At 46.2% G+C, this 23,126-nt stretch overlaps 1 protein-coding gene across 1 annotated transcript in view; it reads left to right on the top strand.

The window, feature by feature from the left end:
• Positions 1-23,126, top strand: part of LOC147701383 (trypsin-3-like) — a 349,865-nt gene that overhangs the window by 245,537 nt on the left and 81,202 nt on the right. Inside the window, exons 3-4 of the mRNA XM_086930073.1 lie at positions 14,276-14,529; positions 15,874-16,013. Coding sequence (XP_086786199.1) covers positions 14,276-14,529; positions 15,874-16,013 — 394 coding nt within the window. The remainder of the gene's footprint in view (positions 1-14,275; positions 14,530-15,873; positions 16,014-23,126) is intronic.

Raw genomic sequence — 23,126 nt, 5'->3', positions numbered from 1 at the left:
GCATTATATGCCGATGACCTTCTCCTTTATACGTCTAACCCGGCCGAGGCTATTCCCAGGTTATTCGATTTGGCTGAGGACTTTGGTACTGTGTCTGGGTATAGAATCAATAAAGACAAAAGAAACATTATGAGTTGGAACAACTTAACTCAGATACTAGAAGCTAAACTAAAAATCAGATACCTGGGAATTCACCTCACCCACAACCTAGAGAACGTACCGAAAGTTAGTTGGGAGATGGTGGTAAAGGAAGTAAGGAAGCTACTGACTAGATGGAATACTCTACCCTTTAACATCTATGGTAGAGTAAATCTAGTCAAGATGATAATTTTGCCGAAAATTACGTTTTTATTTAATTCCATCCCCCTTAATTTTAATAAAAAGGATATTGCGAACCTCCAAGGAAGGATTGGCTCTTTCATCTGGGCGACTAAGTCCCCAAGGATCGCCTTGAGGAAAATGAGAAGGGGATTGAAATTAGGCGGGTTGGCTCTTCCTGATTTACTTCTTTATTGTTATGCCTTTCAAGTCAAGAATTTTAGACTTCTAGCAAACAAATTAGACTCTTCATCTCATGGTAGACTTTTCCAGGCTATGCTTTTAGACTTGCCACATGGTTTAGAGTTCTTTCTCTACAAATTTGGGGATCAGAAGTTTTTTAAAAAGGTTCGGCTGAAGCTCTTAAAAACAGCACTTTACATCTGCCAATCAATACGTAGAATTTTTGATATACCCTACTACCATCCCCAAGACCCAATATGGGACTCCCCAGGTACACCAGCCTGCCTATTAGCTCGATTGGCTCTCCCATTAAGAGCGGCGGGTATTACAAAATGGGGGGACCTGTGTAACAACTCGGTACTATTAAGCTGGGAATCCCTTTCAAACTTAACAGAGGGCTCTATCACAAGGTTTACATTTTATCAGTTGTCCTCCTGGTGGGGGAGGCAGCGCTGGGCCAATGATGAGGAGATCCCCCTCTTAGAATTCATCGATAGGGGAAGGGGATGGAAGGGTGAGGTTGCACATTGGTACAATATATTTGTGGGAGCTAAAGACAATCTAGGAGCTGAAACCATCAAGTTATGGGATAATTTTCCAGGTCTGAACGCAGCGGAGGTACTGAAGGTTTGGACAGACTCATTTACACTCTCCCCAAAAATTATAAAACCATCCAATCTTAGAAGAAACCACCTGATTACGCTATATAGGGTTTATTGGACTCCAGCGAAACTTTCTAAGCTTTCAGCTGAAGTATACTTCTGTCCAAGATGTAAGTTTCCAGCTGCGGATGACAGACATATGTTTGTCGATTGCCCAGATTTTAGGAGCTACTGGGTTGAGGTGTGTGAGTTCTTAGAAAAGGTTGTACTATACCCAATTACTCGTAGTCCTAGATTGATTCTTTTTGGTCTCCCCCCAGATTATGATATTCGAAATTGTACCCTACAGTTCATTTTCTATGTTATTGTTATTGCTAGGAGAGAGATCTGTAGGGAGTGGAAGTCTGTAAACCCCCCCAGATTCGCAGACTGTCTACGAAACATCATGGCGGTCAGTCGTTTAGATATGTTGTGCGGTGGGGAAAGCGCCAATAAGATTTGGTTTGCCTTAAATGCATGGGCTGAGCGATAACCTTTAATGAGTTCAATGATTATGCCAGAGGTTAGTGGTCCTGTCCTCCCAAAGTGGCAAGTTACATCGTGAATGGGAGTTGGATCAGTAAACGACCTACCTCTGGGCGATCTCCACTGGCTATCCACAGACCCCAGGGAGGAAACAGCTGGTTGGTGCTAGTGGCCTAGAGTTGACATTATCTGGTGGCATTTATGAGGACAAAAAAAAAAAAGGATATATTCAAGCACTCGGCCCCCTCTGGAGCTGTGCCCGGCGGCCACGGCCTCAGACCGACTCACCGGGGCTCTCCAGAGGCAAGGCCTCGAAGCTTCAGGCTCTTCCTGCAGTCAGGACTCCACTGTCTGGACACCGGTGTCTTGTCAGCTGCACGGACGCCGCTCTCCCAGCCACAAACGGGACTCTCTGCTTCGGGGCTTTAGGCCACGCTCCCAACCATAGGCATTGGTTAGTGTATACTGTGCACATCTTTTTACCTGAGTACCTGCATTTGAAATATGGCATAGGTGCAAAGATATTCTATTGTGTGCGATGATTCACAACCGCATACACATTGTAAGGACTCAGAGTCAGTCAGCATTCTAGTGCTGAGTATGTATTCACACTAAACACCCACCCACCACTGATGTCACTGGTCAGGTGACACAGCTTGGCCGAGCGCACGTGCTCTAGGACAGTTGCACCCTGTATGCAGTGTGTCCTGTGTCTCACTCATTATCAGCATGAGGGCCTAGGGCCATACCTTACACACGTGAGAAATCAGCACCATTGCATTGCTCAGGAGCTAACTATGCACCCATGCAATGGGTACTGCAGACTGCACTGCACAATAGTCTGTGCCCCACTGCCCCGTTGGTTTATATCAAAGTGCTGGGTGAGCTCTAACAAGCAGTAGCTAACTCCCCCTTTTCCCCCATGTCACTAGGATAGTAAAGTAATGGGAGTGCAATTGTACAAGTTCATATAATGACTGCTACAATTCCAATTTTACAGAATTGAGAATAGGAGCCTTTTGAGAACTCTGAATGATCCCAGAGTAAAACATTTCACAAACCCCAACCAGATTCTCACTTCCCATTTACTGGAAAATTCAGTTCAATTACTGCTCTAATTCTAGTTCAGTTATGACTGAAGGGAGGGCTTGAAAGTGAACTGCTTTAAACCTTGACATATTTGTAATTAGTTAGCATTGTAGTGTCAGAAATGCATATGCGAGTTTTTTTGCTGCCTTCATATTTTACTCCATGTTACCGGATTTCTAGAGCGCATAGCTGCCAGTGAGCGTCCCAGCGCTGAACAAGTACAGATGGGATGACGAGGGAGGGAAGCTCACGGGAACAGCCATGTCTTCAGAGATTTTCGAAATGTCAGGAGGTTGGGTTGTGCGCGGAGGTCAGAGGGGAGGGAATTCCACAACTTGGACGCGTTGTACGAGAAACGTCGAACTCCTGAGCGTGCTCTATTGATCTTGGGTAGTCGGGTAAGGTGGGCATTCGATGATTGGAGGGGTCTGGAGATGGTGTAGGGGGTGACCAGATCTTTAAGTATGGGGGGGGCTTTGCCGTTAAGAATTTTGTGCGTAAGGCAGAGCGCCTTAAACTGCACTCTTTCCATGACGGGTAGCCAATTCAGCACTCGAATGGCTGGTTTGGCCGAACAGCGACTCTTGGTGTTGGTCAGAATCCTGGCGGCGGTGTTTTGAACTACCTGTAATTTAGTTGTAACTTTCCGCGGTGCTCCCAGGTACAGTGCGTTACCGTAATCCAACCTTGACAGGATGAGACCCTGGATCAAAAGTTTCCTTGATTGGAAAGGGAGCAGTGGTAGGATTTTCCGGGTAGAGCGCAAGAGACCAAAACAAACTCCAGACGTTTTTCTTGCTTGGGTTTGCATGGTGAGATTTTTGTCTAGCCATAAGCCGAGGCTTTTAATCTCGGGTTTGGGAGTTGGGGATTTGCCCATGCAGGGGGGCCAAAGAGAGTCTTGGGTGGAAGTGGGCCTGATTCCCCATCACCATGATCTCCGTCTTGTCGCTATTAAGCTTCAAGTGAGATCTATCCATCCAACTGACTATGCCTCTCAGGCAGGAGTGGAGGTCTATGGCAGGATCTTTCTGCTGGGTGAGAGAAACCACCAGCTGCGTGTCATCTGTATACGTCAGGAGTTTTATACCATGTGGGGTGACTATCTTTTCCAGGGGGGACATATATACGTTGAAGAGCGTGGGGCTCAAAGAAGAGCCTTGTGGCACTCCACAATGTATAGGGGTCTCTTTAGATGTATAATTGCCCTCTATCCCCTGGAATGAGCGGTCTTGAAGGAACGATTTCAGCCAAGACAGGGCGATGCCTGTGATCCCAAGATCGCTAAGTCGCTGGGCTAGGATCTGGTGGTTGACCGTATTGAAGGCCGCGCTTAGGTCCAGGAGGATCACTACCACTGATCCTCCTGTATCCATGATCTTCCTGGCCTCCTCGACCACCGTCAACATCGCGGTTTCAGTGCCCTGACCCGGGCGAAAGCCTGTCTGTGAGGACTTGAGTAATTTGTTAGTTTCGAGACAGCTGGAAGTTGATGAATTTTTCTGTAATCTTGCTAGTACACTGGAGGAGGGAGATCGGTCTAAAGTTGGAGAGGTTGAGGGGGTCTAAATTAGGTTTTTTAAGTAGGGCCCTTACCTTCGCCTTCTTCCAGCTAGGGGGTACCATTCCGTTGGTCAGAGAGGTATAGATCACGTTTACCAATGGTTCGAGAATGGTTGGTGCTACCAACTTTAAGATTTTAACTGGGGCTGGGTCCGATGGTGAGCCACTTTTGAGTGACTGGAGAATAGGAGACAAGTGTCAGGACTTATGAGGGTGAATGAGTCAAGTCCCGTGTTAAGGGTGTTGACCTGCGATACAGATAGCGGAGATTGGTCCATAGGGGAGAGGGGCGGTAGTAGCTGTAAAATATTTTGGCTTTTTTGATCAAAAAACGTAGCCAGTTTATCGCAGTGGTTGTCTCAGGGGTCAATCGAGCCTGTTGGTTCTGGTGTTTTTAGAAGTTGTTTGACGATTTGGAAAGTCTCCCTCGACGAGCGGGATGCTGCGCTAATTTTCTCTTGAAAAAAGGTGGTCTGGGCATTTTTCAGGGCTTTTTTGTACGTAAGAATGGACAATCTGTAGTCCTTCTTGCGATTAGGGTCGAAGTCTTTCCGCCACACTCTTTCGGCTTTTTCACAGAGTTTCTTTAGATGGCGAGTCTCCTGGGTAAACCATGGGGCAGAGGTTTATTTTACGGGAGGTAGGGTGCGTTTTTTTTGGGAGGATCGAGTCAAGGGAGTTGTCAATCCAAGAGGAGAACTCCATATCAGCTGTGAAAGGGTCTGTTTCATGAGTTGGTTTACGGAGTTCCAAGGCCTGTTTCCATTTATCCGTGTCTAGTTTGGCCCAGGGACGCATAGGTTTGTCAGGGGGTTTGTTGGAGAGAGAGATGTTAGGTACTTCCCACCTGAAAGGGATGAGTAGGTGATCCGACCATGGCAGAGGGATCGGGGCGTTAGTTTTAAGATCATCAATGTTGCATATGATAGGGTCAAGTAAATGTCCGAGCATATGCGTAGGTTGATCGCTATGGAGATGGAGCTGGAGAGTCGCTAAATCTGTGAGTAATTCTGATGCGGTATTGTCATCGTTGTTGTCAAAATGAATATTGAGGTCCCCTAGGATTATCATGTTAGGCGAAGTGCTAGACAAGGCAGTTGAAAATTCCGAAAGGGAGCTACAAAATTGGCTCAGAGGCCCTGGTGGGCGGTAGATGAGGACTCCTGAGAGGGAGTTACATGGGGATAGCTGGATGTTAAAATGTACATTTTCACAGTTCGATAGGGGACTGTCGTGAAATCGACATGTGAATTGGTCCATATAGATAATCGCAATCCCTCCTCCCTTTCCCTTCGCTCGATCTAGATGTTGCAGGAGGTATCCCTTAGGTAGCTCCTGAACAATGTCATAGTCCGAGTCTGGGCTGAGCCATGTTTCTGTGAGAAACAGGATCTCGAGTTTCTGCTCCTCTAGTACCATATGTATTTCCTGGGCATGTTTGGGTAGAGATCTACAGTTTAACAGAGCCATTTTAATGGTTGTCAGGGGCAATTGGTTCTTCAGAGCTGGAGTGAGTTTAAATGGGCAATTTGGACAATGGGTACACCGGCTCTCACCTTTAAAGGAGTTGGTGCAGGAAGACTGTAGGGGTTGGTTCAGTTGGAACAAAGAGTCCCTGGAGTATGACAGCCTTACTTGAGTGGAAGGGTCCAGGGTGCCTGGCCCTAGGCTGGTCCTGGCGCGGATGGGCGCAGACGGGCTTACCTTAGGCGCTCCTTTGGCGCGCTGACGGCGCGCCCACTGCGCTCGTCCGCTGCGCTTCCGCCAAAGGCACATATTTGATAGTGGGGAGGGAGCGTTAGGGGGTGTGTGGCCTCGAAGGAGCGTGGCCTGGGTGCACGCCGGCAATGGCGTCCGAGAAAGTTTGTTTTGGCCCGAATCCACTCTCAGCGCTAAGATCCACTGTGCGTGTAGCCAAAGTGAGGGTTCTAGTCCTAGAAGCTGCCCAATATGAGGTATGTTATTTTTAAAAAATACAATCAACAAGTGACACTCAAATTTTTAAAAATGCAAATAAGCTCCCGGCTTCCGCCTCAGGAGTAACATGACAGTAAAGGCTACAGTTTGTCGATCTAAACATAGAATGCCTCGTAGATCCCCCTCACGTACACATTATTAACCCTTTAGTACTAAGGAAGCTTGCTCCAGAAACTGACTTCAGGGCAGCTGTACAAGCATTGGTCCTGTCTGGTGAAAATTGTGACAATGTCTTGCTGGTTAGAATCCCGGACACCTACCTGACTCCATTGCAGAACTCATTCATACTGCACCACCCCTCACCAAAGGCCCACAGAAATTCAACCAGAGGAATCCGACACGCAAGAGGACTACCTTGTTCCAACCTGTGGCATGTATCACATTTGAAACACATTCAATCCACAAGGCTATAGAATACAACACCTTGCGCTACCTCGTAACCAATATTTAAAACTCAAGCAGAACATGGACGACAAACAGCAGAAGCATCTCAAGGCTGGAAATGAGGAGCTATAGAAAGACAAATGCCTGATGCCAAGCCTTCTCTTACTACATAGTCACAATCATTAGTCCTATACCAGTTCATGTCCACCAGGTCAGTCCCTATCTCCATTTCCAGGAATATCACAAAATTCATCTTTTCGAGGCTCAAACTGTTGCGTCATAGCCCCTCATTACCTATCTTTCTGTTGTGCCCGGACCACAACATGCCACTCTTCTGTCCTATGCCCTCCTTGGCGTAGCAAGTATCCTGTGCCTCCTTTGTCACTGTATCTCGACCACTGGCACATCTTGTAACATAGCTTTACATTGCTCAGTAGCTTTACAGCTAGGTTTGCACTTCACAAATCCAATAAAACATCCAAACATGCATACTCCATTTCCCCGGACACTATTTTTCAGCTCACATGTGAGCAGAAAGATAATGGAATGGGATCCAACGCTATGGCTCATGCAGGCTCTTTCTGGGAAAATTAGATGGAGAGGCTGTATTTATGTCAGACCCCTTTGTTTTGGGTATGAACTCCAAGCGTACCCAGGGGGCCTTTGGCCAATTTTGTAGGGGTTACTTCCCTATCAGCATGGGTTATCTATCAGATTCCTCTGAGTAAAACAGTGATTCCATTTGAGATATAAGTTCCAAAGAGTGACTGAGTGTACCAAAACCCACAACCAGTGACGTCTCAATTTAAGCCCTATGTCCAGATGAAAATGGAAACTTCTCCTGTACTGCCACGCATAAATGGGGGCACAGAAATATTCAAATTGACACTCGTATTGTAATAAAGCCTTTTCAAATAAGTCATTAAACTGAACGTTGACACAACAAACACACTCTATGGAGAGGAAGCCCGTTAATATCTGTAACATGTACTAAGACTGTTTTCATAGATTACTCTGACATGCACCTTGTTATATACCAGTGTCTGCACATATGACAGCAAAGAATATGTTGATTCTGTTATTAGACGTCATCATATGCAACCCTAATTCTTCGCACTAGGCATAGCTCACGAAAACACCTATGAGGTAAAAATATCAAAAAGATGGCAGTGGAGTTTGTTTTGAAGTTTTGAGCTTTAGGTCATGCTAATGTATATTCACAACATAATAATTTCACGTTTTGCATATTTTAATATTTAACCTGTATTAGTATTAGTCGCACAGAGAAGGTCGGAGTTTCTAAGATGCAGTACCTCCCAAAGAAATACATTGCACCTTGCAGTGTGCACCTGGAGTCAATCATTTTTATGTTTCAGGTGAGGCTGTTTATTTTTGAAGGTTTTTTTAGAGGTAAAAATAGCAACAACAAAAAATATAAAAAGTTACAGGGCTTACCATAGGAAAGAAAAAATAAAACTCAAACGTGTTTAAAAGGCAGAGAACATTCCAGCAGTGGTATTGCAATTATTTACTCTGAATAGTGTTGAGAAGTAGTTAGCATCCCCTAAAGGGCACCACAATCTTTTAACCCTAGTATAATTAACTAAGCCCATTAATATGGTTTTAATTAACTAAAACAATAAAGGATTTTGTAATTTTAATTCTACATATGAACAAGTTAAAGCGAGCCGAGAGGAGGTTTGTAAAGCCCAACTGTATGACTTGACTCACATTGCGATGCTTCCGGTCCGAACAGAGACAAGACAGAAGTCCTCATCCTCGGCCCATCCATCTCCACCTGGGATGACTCCTGGTGGCCCCTGGCTCTGGGCACCCCCCAAGCCCACGGACCACACACGCAACCTGTGTTTCATCCTCGACTTCTCCCTCGCGATGACCAGGCAAGTCAAAGTCGTCACCTCTTCCTGCTTCAACACCCTCTGCATGCTCCGAAAGATCTTCCGCTGGATCCCCACTGGAACCAGGAAGACGATCACCCAGGCCCTCGTCACCAGCCGGCTGGACTACGGGAACGCTCTCTACGCAGGGACCACTGCCAAACTTCAGAAAATTTTCCAGCGCATACAAAACGCATCCGCACGACCCGTCCTGGATATCCCCCGACACAGCTACATCTACGCCCACCTGAGAGACCTGCACTGGCTCCCCGTCAACAAGAGGATCACGTTCAGACTCCTCACCCATGCACACAAAGCTCCCCACAACATGGGCCCGAATACCTCAACAACCGCCTCTCGTTCCACACACCTACCCGCCAGCTCCGCTCCGCCAGCCGTATCTGCAGAACCACCACCGGAGGAAGATCCTTCACCTACCTAGCGGCCAACACATGGAACACCCTCCCCACCCACCTACGACTGACCCAGGACCATCTCGGCTTCAGGAAGCATCTCAAGACCTGGCTTTTCAAGCAGTAGCGGACCCCCCCTCCAAGCACCTTGAGACCCTCTCAGGTGAGTAGTGCGCTCTATAAATTTCGTGATTGATTGAATGGCAATGCCTGCTACCGGGAAGCAGTCTGTGTGTGCTTGATTAGGTGCCTAGAAGCAGAGCAGTAAAGGCTGTTCTCAAGATTGGCTGAAACCAAAATACCTCCCTGGGCACCTGTAATCAGTTCAAAGGTGGGAGCAATGGGAATTAACCATAACATAGCATTGGGCTTGTCCACAGCACACTGACTATATAACACAGTAAGACTTTTAGGCTGACCAGGATAATGCAAACAATATCCACTGATATATAGAGTATATCAAATCAAGGTAAATACATGTTGCGGATCCCCTGAAAACCTGGTAAGGGTTAATAGCTGGTGGGCCAAATAAGCCAGCCCTACTTCAAGCGGTCTTGTCTCCACCTCGTTGCCTTTCCAAATACCATTGTGCTACTTTCGGGTTCCAGTATGAACCATCTGCATCTGTTGATCTGATGTTTCGATGACAGCTGGACCTAAAGTTATAATCTCTGCCATGCAGTCACAGATTTATTCACACATTTCCTCCAAACCATTACGCAATGTTCCTGTGCGGATTGTCTGCTCGAACGACGCTACACAATAAATTAGAGATTTTGGGCGACTGACCAAGAAATATTTCCGTCATTGGTCTTGTAATCCACAGCCAGCTATCAGTGGCCATCGCAGCACTTGTTGTACCCATTAAATGTTGTGGGGTAGTCCGGTACACCGGGCGCATCCCGCCAATCCTGCATGTAGACACAAAGAGCACCCCAATATCCTCTGGCGAGTCTTCTGCGCAATTAGTTGGGCCCAGACGGGAACCTGGTCTCTGTCTGCTAAGAAGGACACTCACCCAGTTGGAGATCACAGCCGGTCAAAGGGGCGGTCCTTGGCCAAGTAAACACCACTTCTTATCCCCAGGCTGAGAGTCGTGCGTGCAAGAAGTGTCTGCAGGGCTCCCACCAGCACACGGCTTCCTGTTGAGGCCGGGAGACCTCACACGACTTCCTCGCTCCTGCTGGCTGGCCCACCTATGACCAAGCAACCCATGCCTGACTTTCGGCGGCAGCCATAACAGTATGCGGGCCACCAAGAAGTCAGGCCTGCGGGAGGGAGGGGAAAGGACGGGAAACAAGTAGTCTGTGCAGTAAAGGGGCTGATAGCCATGGAAGGACACAAATGATGACATGGCCATCATGGGGAGGGACTAACAGCCACAAACTAATTCGAATGCAGCATTTAGGATGTAAGCCAATACAAAAGATGGGCGGAAAATGGGCAGAGCTTAAACAAAGATTCTCTACTATAGTGTATACTGCATGTCTCAATGAGACAGCGCAAGCGCTGCATAGGCAAGACCTAAAAATGGGTAAAAAACAATGGTACCTGCTGGTGACTTATCTGGGCTTCAGTGCAATGGTGCACTCTGGGATGCATGTAAAGTAGTAAGCAAGTGAGAATCTCTAAGGTCCTCATTATGAGTGGCCCAGATGGAAGTTTGATTATTCTTGCTTTATTTTAAAAACAGCATGCCTGGGATCGGAATTTAAAAAGTGCGATCATTATTACCTTTTATAACCTGTGCCCTTTAAAATGGGCAATGACATGTGGAAGTTGTTGCTTTGGGCACCAAAACCCATGTGTACTGGTATTTGCCAGGCATTTTCGCCTGTAAATTCACCTGGTGAAAACTGCAACGATGTGGTCATTTCCACAAAACCTGTTGTTTAATCCTTGTGCAGGTTCTGGAAAAGAGGCTCACTTGTAATGAGGTCCTTAATATGGTGGGAGTGTAATTGGCCAGGGGAATGAACAGAAGGCAGGGTCACCACTGATCTAGCGGGATGCCCACCAAACACAGAAAATAACAATCGGGCCCTTTCAGTGCAGAACTTTTCTTTACTCCCTAGGTCAAAGCTGTGTACATGGGCATTCCATGCTTTGCAATAGCTTCCTTCTTCTTCAATCATAGCATAACTTGGAATGATAAAGAGCCCCGATAATGGCGCACCTTCATTACGGCAACATTCTCTACACAGGTCAGCAAAAGAATGTCAACCGCAAACAATAGAGTGCAGGATCAGGCATTTAGAATGTGCCTCAATCTCTAAACAAAGCCACACACCTGCTTTGAGATCACTCCATATGTGCTTAATGGAATCAAGGATTACATTCGAGATTCTGTGACTCATACACAAAGCATCCTAGAGAACATAACACTAATCTACTTACCAAAAGTGGCACCACACTAAATCCCTGGCAGAATAATGTATTCAACTAAGGAGTACATCAAGGTAAAAATACAAAAATAAAAGAACACAAGCATATATGCTTCAGGGATCTCCTGAAAATTTAAGCTTTCAGGTTGACTGGTTGAGGTTGGATTGGCCATTTGTGACTATTCTGGTAGTCACTGAAAAATACAAAATATGGAACCGGCATTGCATTACAATATAGATCTCTTTTATTGTATCATGTAGTCCTTCCTTTCCTAGTTAATTTTCCTAGTTCCTTTAAAGGAACCATAAGGTAATCCCGATGGGCTGTATAAAATGAGTTAAATATATATATATAATTAGATCTTACTCCTGAGGCACAGCCGGGAGCAATTAGACGATAAAGTTGTGCTTTGTATTTTAACAAATTGTGTGTTTGAATTGTTTCTAAAAACCCACCTCCCTCCCTTGACTGAAATCTGATTGGGGCATTACTCCTACCTTTCCACAGCCGCGCAGCAGAGCTAAACACTGCAGCGGGATCGCCTAAGTCATTTCCGCCATCAGCGAGTGAGCCGGTCTTGTGGCCACGCCCACTCGCTCGAGGCCACGCCCCCTCCGCCTACATAAACCGAGCTGAATGCGAGCTCCGGTTAGATCTTACTCCTGAGGCACAGCCGGGAGCACTTAGATGATAAAGTTGCGCTTTGTATTTTAACAAATTGTGTGTTTGAATTGTTTTTAAAAACCCACCTCCCTCCCTTGACTGAACTCTGATTGGGGCATTACTCCTACCTTTCCACAGCCGCGCAGCAGAGCTAAACGCTGCAGCGGGATCGCCTAGTTCATTTCCGCCATCAACGAGTGAGCCGGTCTTGTGGCCATGCCCACTCGCTCGAGGCCACGCCCCCACCGCCTATAAAAAAATGTGCACTTCACGTACGCGCAGCGGACGGGCGCAGCGGGCGCGCCGTCAGCATGCCGAAGGCGCGCCTAAGGCAAGCCCGTCTGGGCCCGTCCGGGCCCAGCCAGACCCAGGCCCAGGGACTCTGCCCGTTTCACCAAAAGACCGTTTGGTATACACAAGTGACATGCTCCGGGCTCTCCACCCGGAAAAAAATCAGGAGTGTCGCTACATCTACGTAGAAGGTAAACCTTATATCAACTGTGAACGTTGTAACCCAGACGCTATGACCACTGGCAATCCTGGACTACAGGTGGGCCTTCTTATTTGTCGGTCCCTCCCTAAGCATGCTCATGAAACTAACCTGCTGATACAGGACCAAGGTTTGGACGTGCTGTTTCTTACAGAAACCTGGCTCTCTGTTTGGTCAGATTCTGATATTGTCAACGCCCTACCCCCAGGATACCTCATTCAAACTCTTCATAGACCTCGGGGCAGAGGAGGTGGCCTTGCGATCATCCACAGAGAACACCTTGCCTGTAGAACCAGTAATGCCAACATTGAAGACTGTGAAAGCTGCCACTTCGCTCTTCAAACATCCCCGGCACACTCCCTCTCAGGGCTGCTGATCTACCGCCCCCCGGGAACATGTCCCCATTGGAGGAGGTTGTCAACCCGTTCGGAGTGAGTATCGTCAGCTACGCTGATGACACTCAATTAGTGGTGTCCTTATCTCACCCAAGTCAAGAACCAGCGGACTTATACAACTGTCTGACGCAAATACAAGGATGGATGAACAGCTCATCTTTGAAACTTAACGGTTCAAAGACAGACATTCTCCTCCTTGGCCAGAAGGGGCTGTCCCTTTCACAGAACATCTGGCCCCCCTGCCTGGGTGAACCTCCTGACCCGAAGTCCGAGATTAAAAGCCTGGGTATTTGGCTCGAAAAAGATCTGTCTTTCAAGACACAAGCCAAAAAAGTTGCTGGGACGTGCTTTGGACTCTTTAAGTCGATCAGGAAGATTCTGCCTCTACTTCCTCTTACCTCCCAAAAACTGTTAATCCAAGGCCTTATTTTATCAAGGTTGGATTACAGTAACACCATCTACCTAGGCGCCCCTGAGGCAACCTTGAACAAATTACAAAGGATCCAGAATTCCGCGGCCCGGATCCTCACCAATACCCCTGCCAGAGCTTCAGCCAAACCAGCCCTGAAGCTCCTCCACTGGCTCCCAGTGAGAGAGCGAGTGAAGTTCAAGGCCCTATGTCTGGCTCACAGACTTCTACAACACAAAGGCCCCCCTATTTTAAGAAAATTTATCAAACCCTACAAAGCCCCAAGATCCTTACGATCCGATCAGGAATATCTTATCACCATCCCTAGAGTTAAGAAGGCGCGTACGGGTGGGAGGCGCTTCTCTGTCCACACTGCCTGCCTTTGGAACTCGTTACCCCGCGACCCTAGAACAGAACCAGACTATCTCCGATTCAGGAAGCGGTTGAAAACGCACCTCTTTCCCTAATTTGACTCCCCCCCCTTGCCCCACTGACCTTCAGATGTGTGGATCTTAACGCTGGGATACTCACGCGTGACTACGCGCTTTATAAAATGTAATAATAATAATAATAATAATAATGAAAATCTACATGTATTGTTCTGCACCAAGTTCAGTTACAGCTGTTCATTAATTGGAACAGGCTCAAATGTGGTGAGGAACTCGTTGAAGTAACGTGTTTTCTGTGTTCTTCAAGAAAATACAGTAAAGAGCAAAATGATTGGTGGGGCGACTAGGACTGAGAACTACTAATAGGTCTTTGACGTGTCAAATGAGGAGTGCTCCTAATGAATAATCACATCGAACCACAGTACAGCCTTCAAAATGAAAGATAAAGCTATTTACCTAGCCACCGGGTAAATAGGTAATTTCCTTTGCTATTCATCCGACTTGTATACTATAGTTTGTTTGGAAGACAATTTATGTTGCGAATGTTGATATAGTTACCATAGTAAACACGGACTTTGTTTTTTTTATGTAGTGGCCTGCAGATCGTTTTAGGTGACCATAACATTATGGAATACGAGGAGACTGAACAGTTCACGTATGCGGTAGAAACGTGCGCGCACCGTGACTTCAGTAAATATACCTTAGAAAACGACATCATGATGGTCAAACTAGCAACTCCTGCTGTCTACAATGAATATGTACAGGCGATCCCATTAGCCAGCACCTGCCCACCCACAGGAACTACTTGTGTTGTGTCTGGATGGGGAACTGTTACCAGCCCTGCAGGTAGGTCATATATGATGAATAAAACATACAACCAATCACACCTCCTTGCAAGTCTTTTGAATTCCCTATCTATATTTGAATAAATTCGCTACTCGGATTAGAGTTTGGTGGACGGGTTACTTAGTCACACAAATGACGGATATCTCGTCCTCCTCATGACAAGTGCAATATATGTCATGGGACTTGTAATAAGGCGGATTGTATATCTGTCATGTGTGTGACGCTCTAGTTCACCTGCTAAACTTCAAACACGGCCCCTAATCTCCTCTTTGTTTCATGGGCTTAGGGGCCGTGATGAACCACCATGGACATACCATTCCTAAACAGTCACAATTCTTCCTACCCAGACTACCCAAGCACTTCTTCTCCGCATTATCTCTAATCGCAGGCTTTCAACGCATACATCCGGTGGATGGGCTTTTTCTTTCATCTTCCCTAAAGCCTGCCACTGCCCTCCACTTTGCATTAGATCCTCCCGCTGAAGCTGAAAACCTGGGGCCTTATTTATGAAGGCCTTGCGTCAGTTTTGCGCCGCCGGTGCGTCACTTTTTGTGACGCACCAGCGGTGTAAAAAATGCGCCTTGTTGCGCCATATTTAAAAAGTGACGCATCTAGGTAGATGCGTCACTTTTTAAACCCCTGCGCCACATTATACCTGCGTCAGGTATAATATATGCAGAGGGGGCGTTCCCCCACAAAAAGCCTCGTAATAGTAACGCAGTGAAATCTATGAGATTTCACTGCGTCACTTTTAGGACGCTGTTGCGTCAAAATCTTGCGCCTGCCTCACAGCAGGCGTAAGACTGACGCAAGCCCTTTCACATGGGGCTTTCCCCATGTGAAAGGACGCATTGCTGGAGTTGCGTCACTTTTGCGACACACTCCAGCAATGCGTCACTTTTGCGCTTACAGATACGTCAGAAATACTGACGTATCTGTAACTCCTTGCGACATGATGCGTCATACATTAAATATGACGCATCAGGTATGTCACAAGGAGTGCGCACCGTGAAGTGACGCATCGCTGCTCTCACGCAGCGATGCGTCACTTTTCATAAATGAGGCCCCTGGCTTTTAAATTAACCAAAATACAATAGGAAGGGCTAGGTACACGCATACATCATTGCCAGGATGCCGTTGTGGGTGATCGTGTGCTTTACAAATACACACAATATAACAAAACATGGTGGGCCTAGGTTCTCGTGTAGATGAGAGCGAATATTTACTACCCACCACTTTCAAACATCCCCAGACACTATTACTGTTTACAAATTGTGTACATTTAGCCTGCCTGATGTTGCAATACCTCAATGTAAATTAAATGTCCTACTTGTTTGCATTTAGAAACTTACCCTGCTATCCTACAGTGCTTGGATGTGACCGTAATTTTGAAAGAAGTCTGCGCTGCCGCGTTCCCTGAAGATGTCATTTCAGATGGGATGCTGTGCGCAGGCGTGATGGAGGGGGAGAAGGATTCATGTCAGGTATGATACAGGCTACAAAGCAACTTTTAGTACCTTCAAATGTCTCATTTATTGTGTCCACAATTGATTTAAACAGCAGAACACAAGTCCTGGTAAAACACACGAGATTTAATTGTGGCAAGCATACGAATTGTACATTGGTGTTTCATGTAGGTATAGAGATGACAGCTGAAAATCTGTGCAACCATTATTGGGGAAAATTACTCCTTTCTCAGTGTTTAGAAGACCTTTCTGAAATAAATTACTAGTGGGGTGTTGGCCTATTATAGGCTATCATACTTATAAGGCAGAACTAGAAAAGCTATCTTGGAGGTGTTGATTGGGTGAGGCAAGATGGCTGCATGCTAGGGAAGATCCGCGGATGGGCTTACCTCTGCTTATTGTAGAGCCCGACACCACAAAATTAATCAATTAGATCACCAGGGCTGGTAGAGGACCTCCTTGCCTATCCCCGGGGTGGCCTCAGGGGGGAGAATGACTAATTCATCCAAATGTTACCGATGGGTTTCTTTTATAGGGACCCATGGACAAGTTCCCGAAGAGAGGTCGACAGGCAGACGTATAGTGGGGTGATTGGTAAGGGGCCCTTAACCCTTACAAAAAATCGTATTGCTCCTCTGGCAAATAGCCGGGGACTGGAAGACATTGATTGACATGAACGGAGCTCTCGCCGAGGCGACGCTCCCGCCGGAGCGATTGCTCCACTCATATATTCTAGTGGAGGCCTCCCAGTATCCCCAGAATGCACACAAACACCCGCTCCCATGGAAAGTGATATGGTTAGCTGTCCTAAAGAGGACAAAGGACAGACTGTAGGAGCCCATTTGACTATCCGCGGCGGTCAGACATTGCCGAGTACAAGCACCATGACCCAAGGCACTATAAAAATGTTATCATGGAACGTAGCGGGGCTGTCAGCAAAATAAAAAAATTATGAATGGGTGGCTTATATAAAAAAGTTCCAGGTCATATGTTTACAAGAAACATGGGAATGGAATAGAGACCAGCGAGTTCTTGAAGGCTTTAAGATGTTCTTTGTCCCGGCAAGGAAAGGGCGGTTAGGAAGAGCTAAGGGCGGGCTGAAAGGGAAATGGGTAGACTTGAGCTGGAACTATGATGTTGTATAAGGGCTAAAACTACATATGAGGGGCCAGAACATATTATTCGTGAACCTTTATAATGCTATAGTTCCAGGGTCACCACTCATAAATTTTAGAGAATTGGGTAAACGGCTGGAGCGAGCGACTGATCAAGAGGGACGCAAGTATGAATGGGTGCTCGCAGGCGATTTTAATTGTCACCTTTGCCCAAATGTGAAAAATACACAGGGTGTCTGGTACTCCTGTCCATTGGAAGAGGGCCCCCATTTAGAACACACTTCAGAGGGAAAAGAGCTCAATAGGTGCTGGAAAGGCATGATCTCTAACACACCATGGATTTAATAAATGGAGATGTTGAAGGGCGGATAAACCCAACTTTTTAAGGAAGAGGCTGTGATTCAGTCATTGATTTTTGTATCTCACATAATGAAGCAGGAGCTTTTGGGGTTCGAAATACAATCTAGTGCATTTTGTGACCACAATCACATAGTTATCGTCCTGAGGGACCCAAACACCACCAACACCCATGACAAAAGAGGTCGAAAGGGAAGCTAATGGCGACTGATCAAAGCAGAAGGCTGAGATGGTCCAAAATTGATGTTGATGCCTTTTATAAAGCACTAATGGCAGACAAAGACCATCATATAGGGAGGTGCTTGAATCTTGAAGTGACAGGGTTTGAGCTGGTTAAGGCCTATGAAGGGGCAACACTGTACATTGATAGACTCCTCAGGGTCAAGTCTGGAAAAAAAGAACCAAGGGAACATCGGTGGTTCAACCAGGCTTGTTCTAAGGCTCTGAGAGAGCTGAAAATGGCTTTGAAATCCTGCCAGAGGGATAAAACCAGGGTTAAGACGTGTTGAGGCTTATACAAAGATGCGGTTAAGCACCGCAAATCTTTGATGCAACAGCAGGCGTGGGAGAACCTGAGGGAAGCAGTAGATACTAAAAATATGACGGCATTTTGGAAAATCATAAATGACCCTTGCTTCTAAGACAGGGATAAATCCAAGATTGTAAACCACATCCTGGCGGAGACCTGGCATGAGCACTTTAAAGGTCTATATAATCTTAGCCCCCAGGAAGATTGCCTTGTGACCAATGAAGGGCCAGGAAGGGGGGAACGCACAATTTTCTCTCTTAATGTGATTAAGGCAGGCATAAAAGAACTGACCAGAAACAAAGTGCTGGGTCCAAATGGTGTCCCCCCGGACTTGTTCCTAACGTATGCAGAGTTGTGGGCCCTGATTTTAAGTAGGGTTATAAACGCTGCAGTGTGCACGGGCATGCATGAATCTTGGTCAACAGCCATAATTGTACGAATCTTTGAAAAAGGTAACAGGGAGAGCCCGTCCTGTTACAGGCCCATTTCCTTGATAGAGATGTCCGTGAAAGTTCTCGGCAGGGTTATACTTACCGTCTATTAGATTGGTCAGAAGAACACAAGGTCATAACGGACACACAGTATGGTTTCAGGGCCGGCCGGTCTACAACGGACCAATTTCTCAACCTGTATCCCCTGACCGCCAAGTAGACCATAGCGAGCCAAGGAACTGTGTACTTGGCGTTCATGGACCTCACAGATGCATTCAATCGGGTAAACAGGAACAAACTGTGGGAAATTATGGAGGGATTGGGAGTGGATCAGGACCTAGTAAATATTTTGAGATCTCTACACATGAATACCCATGCCCAGGTTAGGTACAATGAGGAGGGCAGTCTGACAGACCAGTTTCCCTGTACGAGGGGAGTTAGACAGGGCTGTATTTTAGCACATTTTTTTATTCACCCTCTATATTAACAGCTTAGAGAAAGCACTGGCTGGGCTGGGAGTGGACTCACCTAAGATAGGTCACAGGGGGGTTCAGGGTCTGCTCTATGCAGATGATGCGGTACATCCGGCCCGAACCCCGCGTGGCCTACAAACTTTGTTAGACGTTTTATCCACTTCATGGAGAGCCTGGATTTGTCAGCAAACCTAGCCAAATCCTACATAATGGAGGTAGGGAAGGTGCCCCCAAAGAAATATAAATACACGATTGGGGCACACTGTATTGAAAAAGTTCAGTCGGAGGCAGCAGACCCGAGAGCAGAGGACGGCCCGGGACCAGGGTTCGATTCCCGGCGCGGCAGGTTTCTGGACCAGGGTCAGCGGACTCGATAATTCTCTCGCCTCGGTGCCCACTCTGATCAGCGATCACACTCGGCAACTCTGGGCATCAGCTTGCCTCATCTTCACTAACGGCCCCACCAGACCGCCGGGGATGCCTGGTCTCACCCTGGAGATACCCATTAAGGGACCATCTCTCAGGGAAGCCAGGAAGGGTTTCGCAGCGGTCGAAGCGCCTTGGGACCCTCCGGGTAAGTAGTGCGCTATATAAATGCCTATACATTTACATTTACATACATACATACTTATCATACCTAGGGATATCGGTTGACTTTAGGCTTAATTTTAAACCATTGCTAGAGGATAAATGTCGTTCACTAACCAGAAGCATGGGGGCAATTATGAATCACGCACATAGGCTGGGCCGTTGGGCTCCTTACCAGATCCTGATTGTCTACAATTCAATATGTTCCGCCAAAGTTCTCTATTGCAGTGAGGTCTGGGGCTTTGCAGACACAAAGTCGCTCCACACCGAAGAGAATAAACTTTTAAGAAGACTGCTGAAAGTGCCACAAAGTACCCCGGGCTTCATTGTACATGAGAAGCTGGGTGTTGCCCACATCGAGGACAGGATAAAATTAAAACCAGTTAGCTGCTGGATTAAGATCTGGTCAAACCCAGAGGCAGCCCTGACAAGAGTCATCATTTAAGACTGCCTGGCATGGGACAAGGGTATGAATATCCCATGGTTCAAATATGTTAGAAATTCTCTTTAGGCCGCGGGTCACCTGGATCTTTTTACTCATCCCACTAAAATCTTGGCAAAGGATAAGACCATTGTTAAAGGCGAGTTTTTGAATTTACTGGGTTCTATCAGGGAAGACCAAGAGATAACAAAACCCACAGTGAGAAGCCACATACTGAAAAAATCTTGCCTGGGCATCGAACCGTACCTGTATCTCATACACAGTGCCCAGGATAGGTTTCCTTATGACACAATTCAGGTTGAACTCCCTACATCACAGCTTAGCGGTGCCTGCAGGTTTAACTAAAACGGTAGAGCAGAAGGGTCCCTGCGGATGCGATCTCTGATCTCCGCAGGACACCCTTCACTTCGTGCTGTTATGCCCATATTACATGCCCCCAAGGAAACATTTTTTAAAAAGAGTTTTAAAAAAGGCTGGTTTCAGACAGGCCAAGGTAGCTTTACTGTACCTGAAACTTTCTGGAGATATTTTAACATTGCACTGTACTGTAAACTTTCTAAGAGTAGTGTTGCGCCTTAGGAACACAAGAGGGGATATGTGAACTGTGTTCTATGAATGTTTTTTTTCTCCCTTTTTTATGATACTGGAGCACTTTAACAACCTCTGGCTGTTTACATAATGCACATGCACTTTACTGAATTTGACTCATTATCAACGTTAGGCCTGCGTCCCCTATGTATTGTACATGCACTTTTATCAAATTACATAATTTTAGACGTGCTCTCTGATCCACTTAGGAAATCTGGGGGAAAGTGGAGCGCCGTATGTACTGTAATGCTGTTTTAACCAGAATAACCGCCGGTTTTTCACATTGTAATGTTGCTCTCTTTTTACCTAATGGCTTGTACTGTATTTTTTATCTGTGTTTTTATGGCAGTTTCGGCTGAAATAAAGATTCTTGATGATGATGAGATGTCATCAGTGATGTCATGAGTGATGTCACTGACCATGTCATGAGTGATGTAATATGCGATGACATCAGCAGTGCATTGCGGGTGCGCGAGTTATAGTTAGCTGAACTAACAATAACAGGGGAATTTCTATGGTTTTGTATGAGTGAAATGTCCAACTAACTATAACGCCCCTGAAACCTATGGTTTTTTCAGTGAATTTCAAAGGTTTTTTAAATGCTAATTTCTAACTATGACGTGCCTGAAACCTATGGTTTTTTCAGTGAATTTCAAAAGTTTTTTAAATGCTAATTTCTAGCTATAACAAGCCTGAAACCTATGGTTTTTTCAGTGAATATATATATATATATATATATATATATATTCACCCCACCACCGCTGGTTTGGGAGAAGAGCTGGCGTGGGCGGTCCCGTTGCAGCCACCAGCTGGCTGTTCAATTCGCTCCACAACACACCAAGATTCTTGATGAAAAATGGGACACCCAGAGCTGCAGTGTACAAAAGGTTTATTCGGCAGATGAACAAAGTTCCACGACGCGTTTCGCCATTACGGCTTGGTCACGCTCGTCTCGTGGTTTGCGATACCTTAATTTAAACAACACCCATAAGTGCACATAATGACATCACATGTAAAGGAGGCGGCCATCTTGTAGTGTGAGACTGACCATGGTTACATGACAGTAATGATTGTATTTGCCCTAGATATTGGTTATATACATGTGTTATTATCTTACACCATATACAGTAAATTATAAACATATGTGGTACCATATCAGCGCGAAGTTCACAGTTATGAACATTATTAGTTATATTCTTCGTATCATGGGTGTTGTTTAAATGAAGGTATCGCAAACCACGAGACGAGCGTGACCAAGCCGTAATGGCGAAACGCGTCGTGGAACTTTGTTCATCTGCCGAATAAACCTTTTGTACACTGCAGCTCTGGGTGTCCCGTTTTTCATCAAGAATCTTGGTGTGTTGTGGAGCGAATTGAACAGCCAGCTGGTGGCTGCAACGGGACCGCCCACGCCAGCTCTTCTCCCAAACCAGCGGTGGTGGAGTGAATTTGAATCGTAAGGAGTGAGCTGACCCACTGGATATTCAACACGCCGACCTGGGAATCTAATTCCAGGACAGGTCTGACAATTACTCAATCGGACGAACAGTATGCTATACTGACATCGGCGCCAGTCTGCAATTGCGCACGCTTGAAGTTTTCGAGGAGTTTCCAAGTCGGGAAAAGGGCCGACGAGCCCCATCGGGAGCGGTGAGGCACGGACGGCCTCGGATTACCGACGAAACCCTCACAATATCCGGAGGCAGGGAGCGCACTGCAATCTCACTGAGGAATCAACAAAAAAAAGTTTGCAACAGTGCGCACAGAGCTGCAAAAGAATTGACAAACAACATGGCGGGTGAGTTAGATGCTCGTCGAAAGATAACCGCGGACAAACTTTTTCTGACGGATCCCAACACCACGGTCCATGGAGCCACTGCACCAGTTAATATGGGACCAGAGCTGAACTTGCAAACCAAATTAATGGCACTGGAGAGACTATATAAAAAAGAATTGGGCAAGTGGTGGGAAGCAGAGTCACTGCAAAGATATATCGAGGTCAAAAGGGTACCCAGGGGGCTGCGTATCTTCACGGTCCCGACGTATGAGGATCCTGACGTGGACATGCTGCAGGAATGGACAGACAACTCAGCAGCATGCTCAATTACGATGATGCGAATCCTAGTTAAATATGCTATGAAAGACAGAGTGAAAATATTGGCGGAGATAGAAAAGTTAACAGAAGAAGTGAGCCAATTAATGTCAAAGGATGCACTGGAGGAGTTCCTCAAAAAACTGACCATCAAGATGGAGAAACTGGAGGAAGAGATTACAGCAAAAAAACAGAGGAAATTCATCAGAGATTATAAAGACTACCAAGCTGGCCGCACTCTGACTTTTCAAAAAAAGTATGATCACTTGTTCGACAAAAAAACTGGAGCTGCTATAACAACAACATTGAACACCAATGCCAGTCATGAGGTAATAGAAAGTGATGTCTCAGATGGAAATATTTCGGATGCTTCCACAGTAGAAACCAACCAAGATGCACTTGAGGGGCCGTCAAAAAACCCCAATTTTTTACTGCAGTTTCAAATGATCAGCAAGACAAGAAACGAAACATACCAGACTGGAAGTCCTGTAAGAGGTCGAGGTCGAGGGCAGAGAG

The sequence above is a fragment of the Lissotriton vulgaris genome, chromosome 7 (assembly GCF_964263255.1).
Source record: "Lissotriton vulgaris chromosome 7, aLisVul1.2, whole genome shotgun sequence".
NCBI lineage: Eukaryota > Metazoa > Chordata > Amphibia > Caudata > Salamandridae > Lissotriton > Lissotriton vulgaris.
The sequence above is the reverse complement of the archived record's forward strand: the minus strand, read 5'-3'. Positions and strand labels throughout refer to the sequence as shown.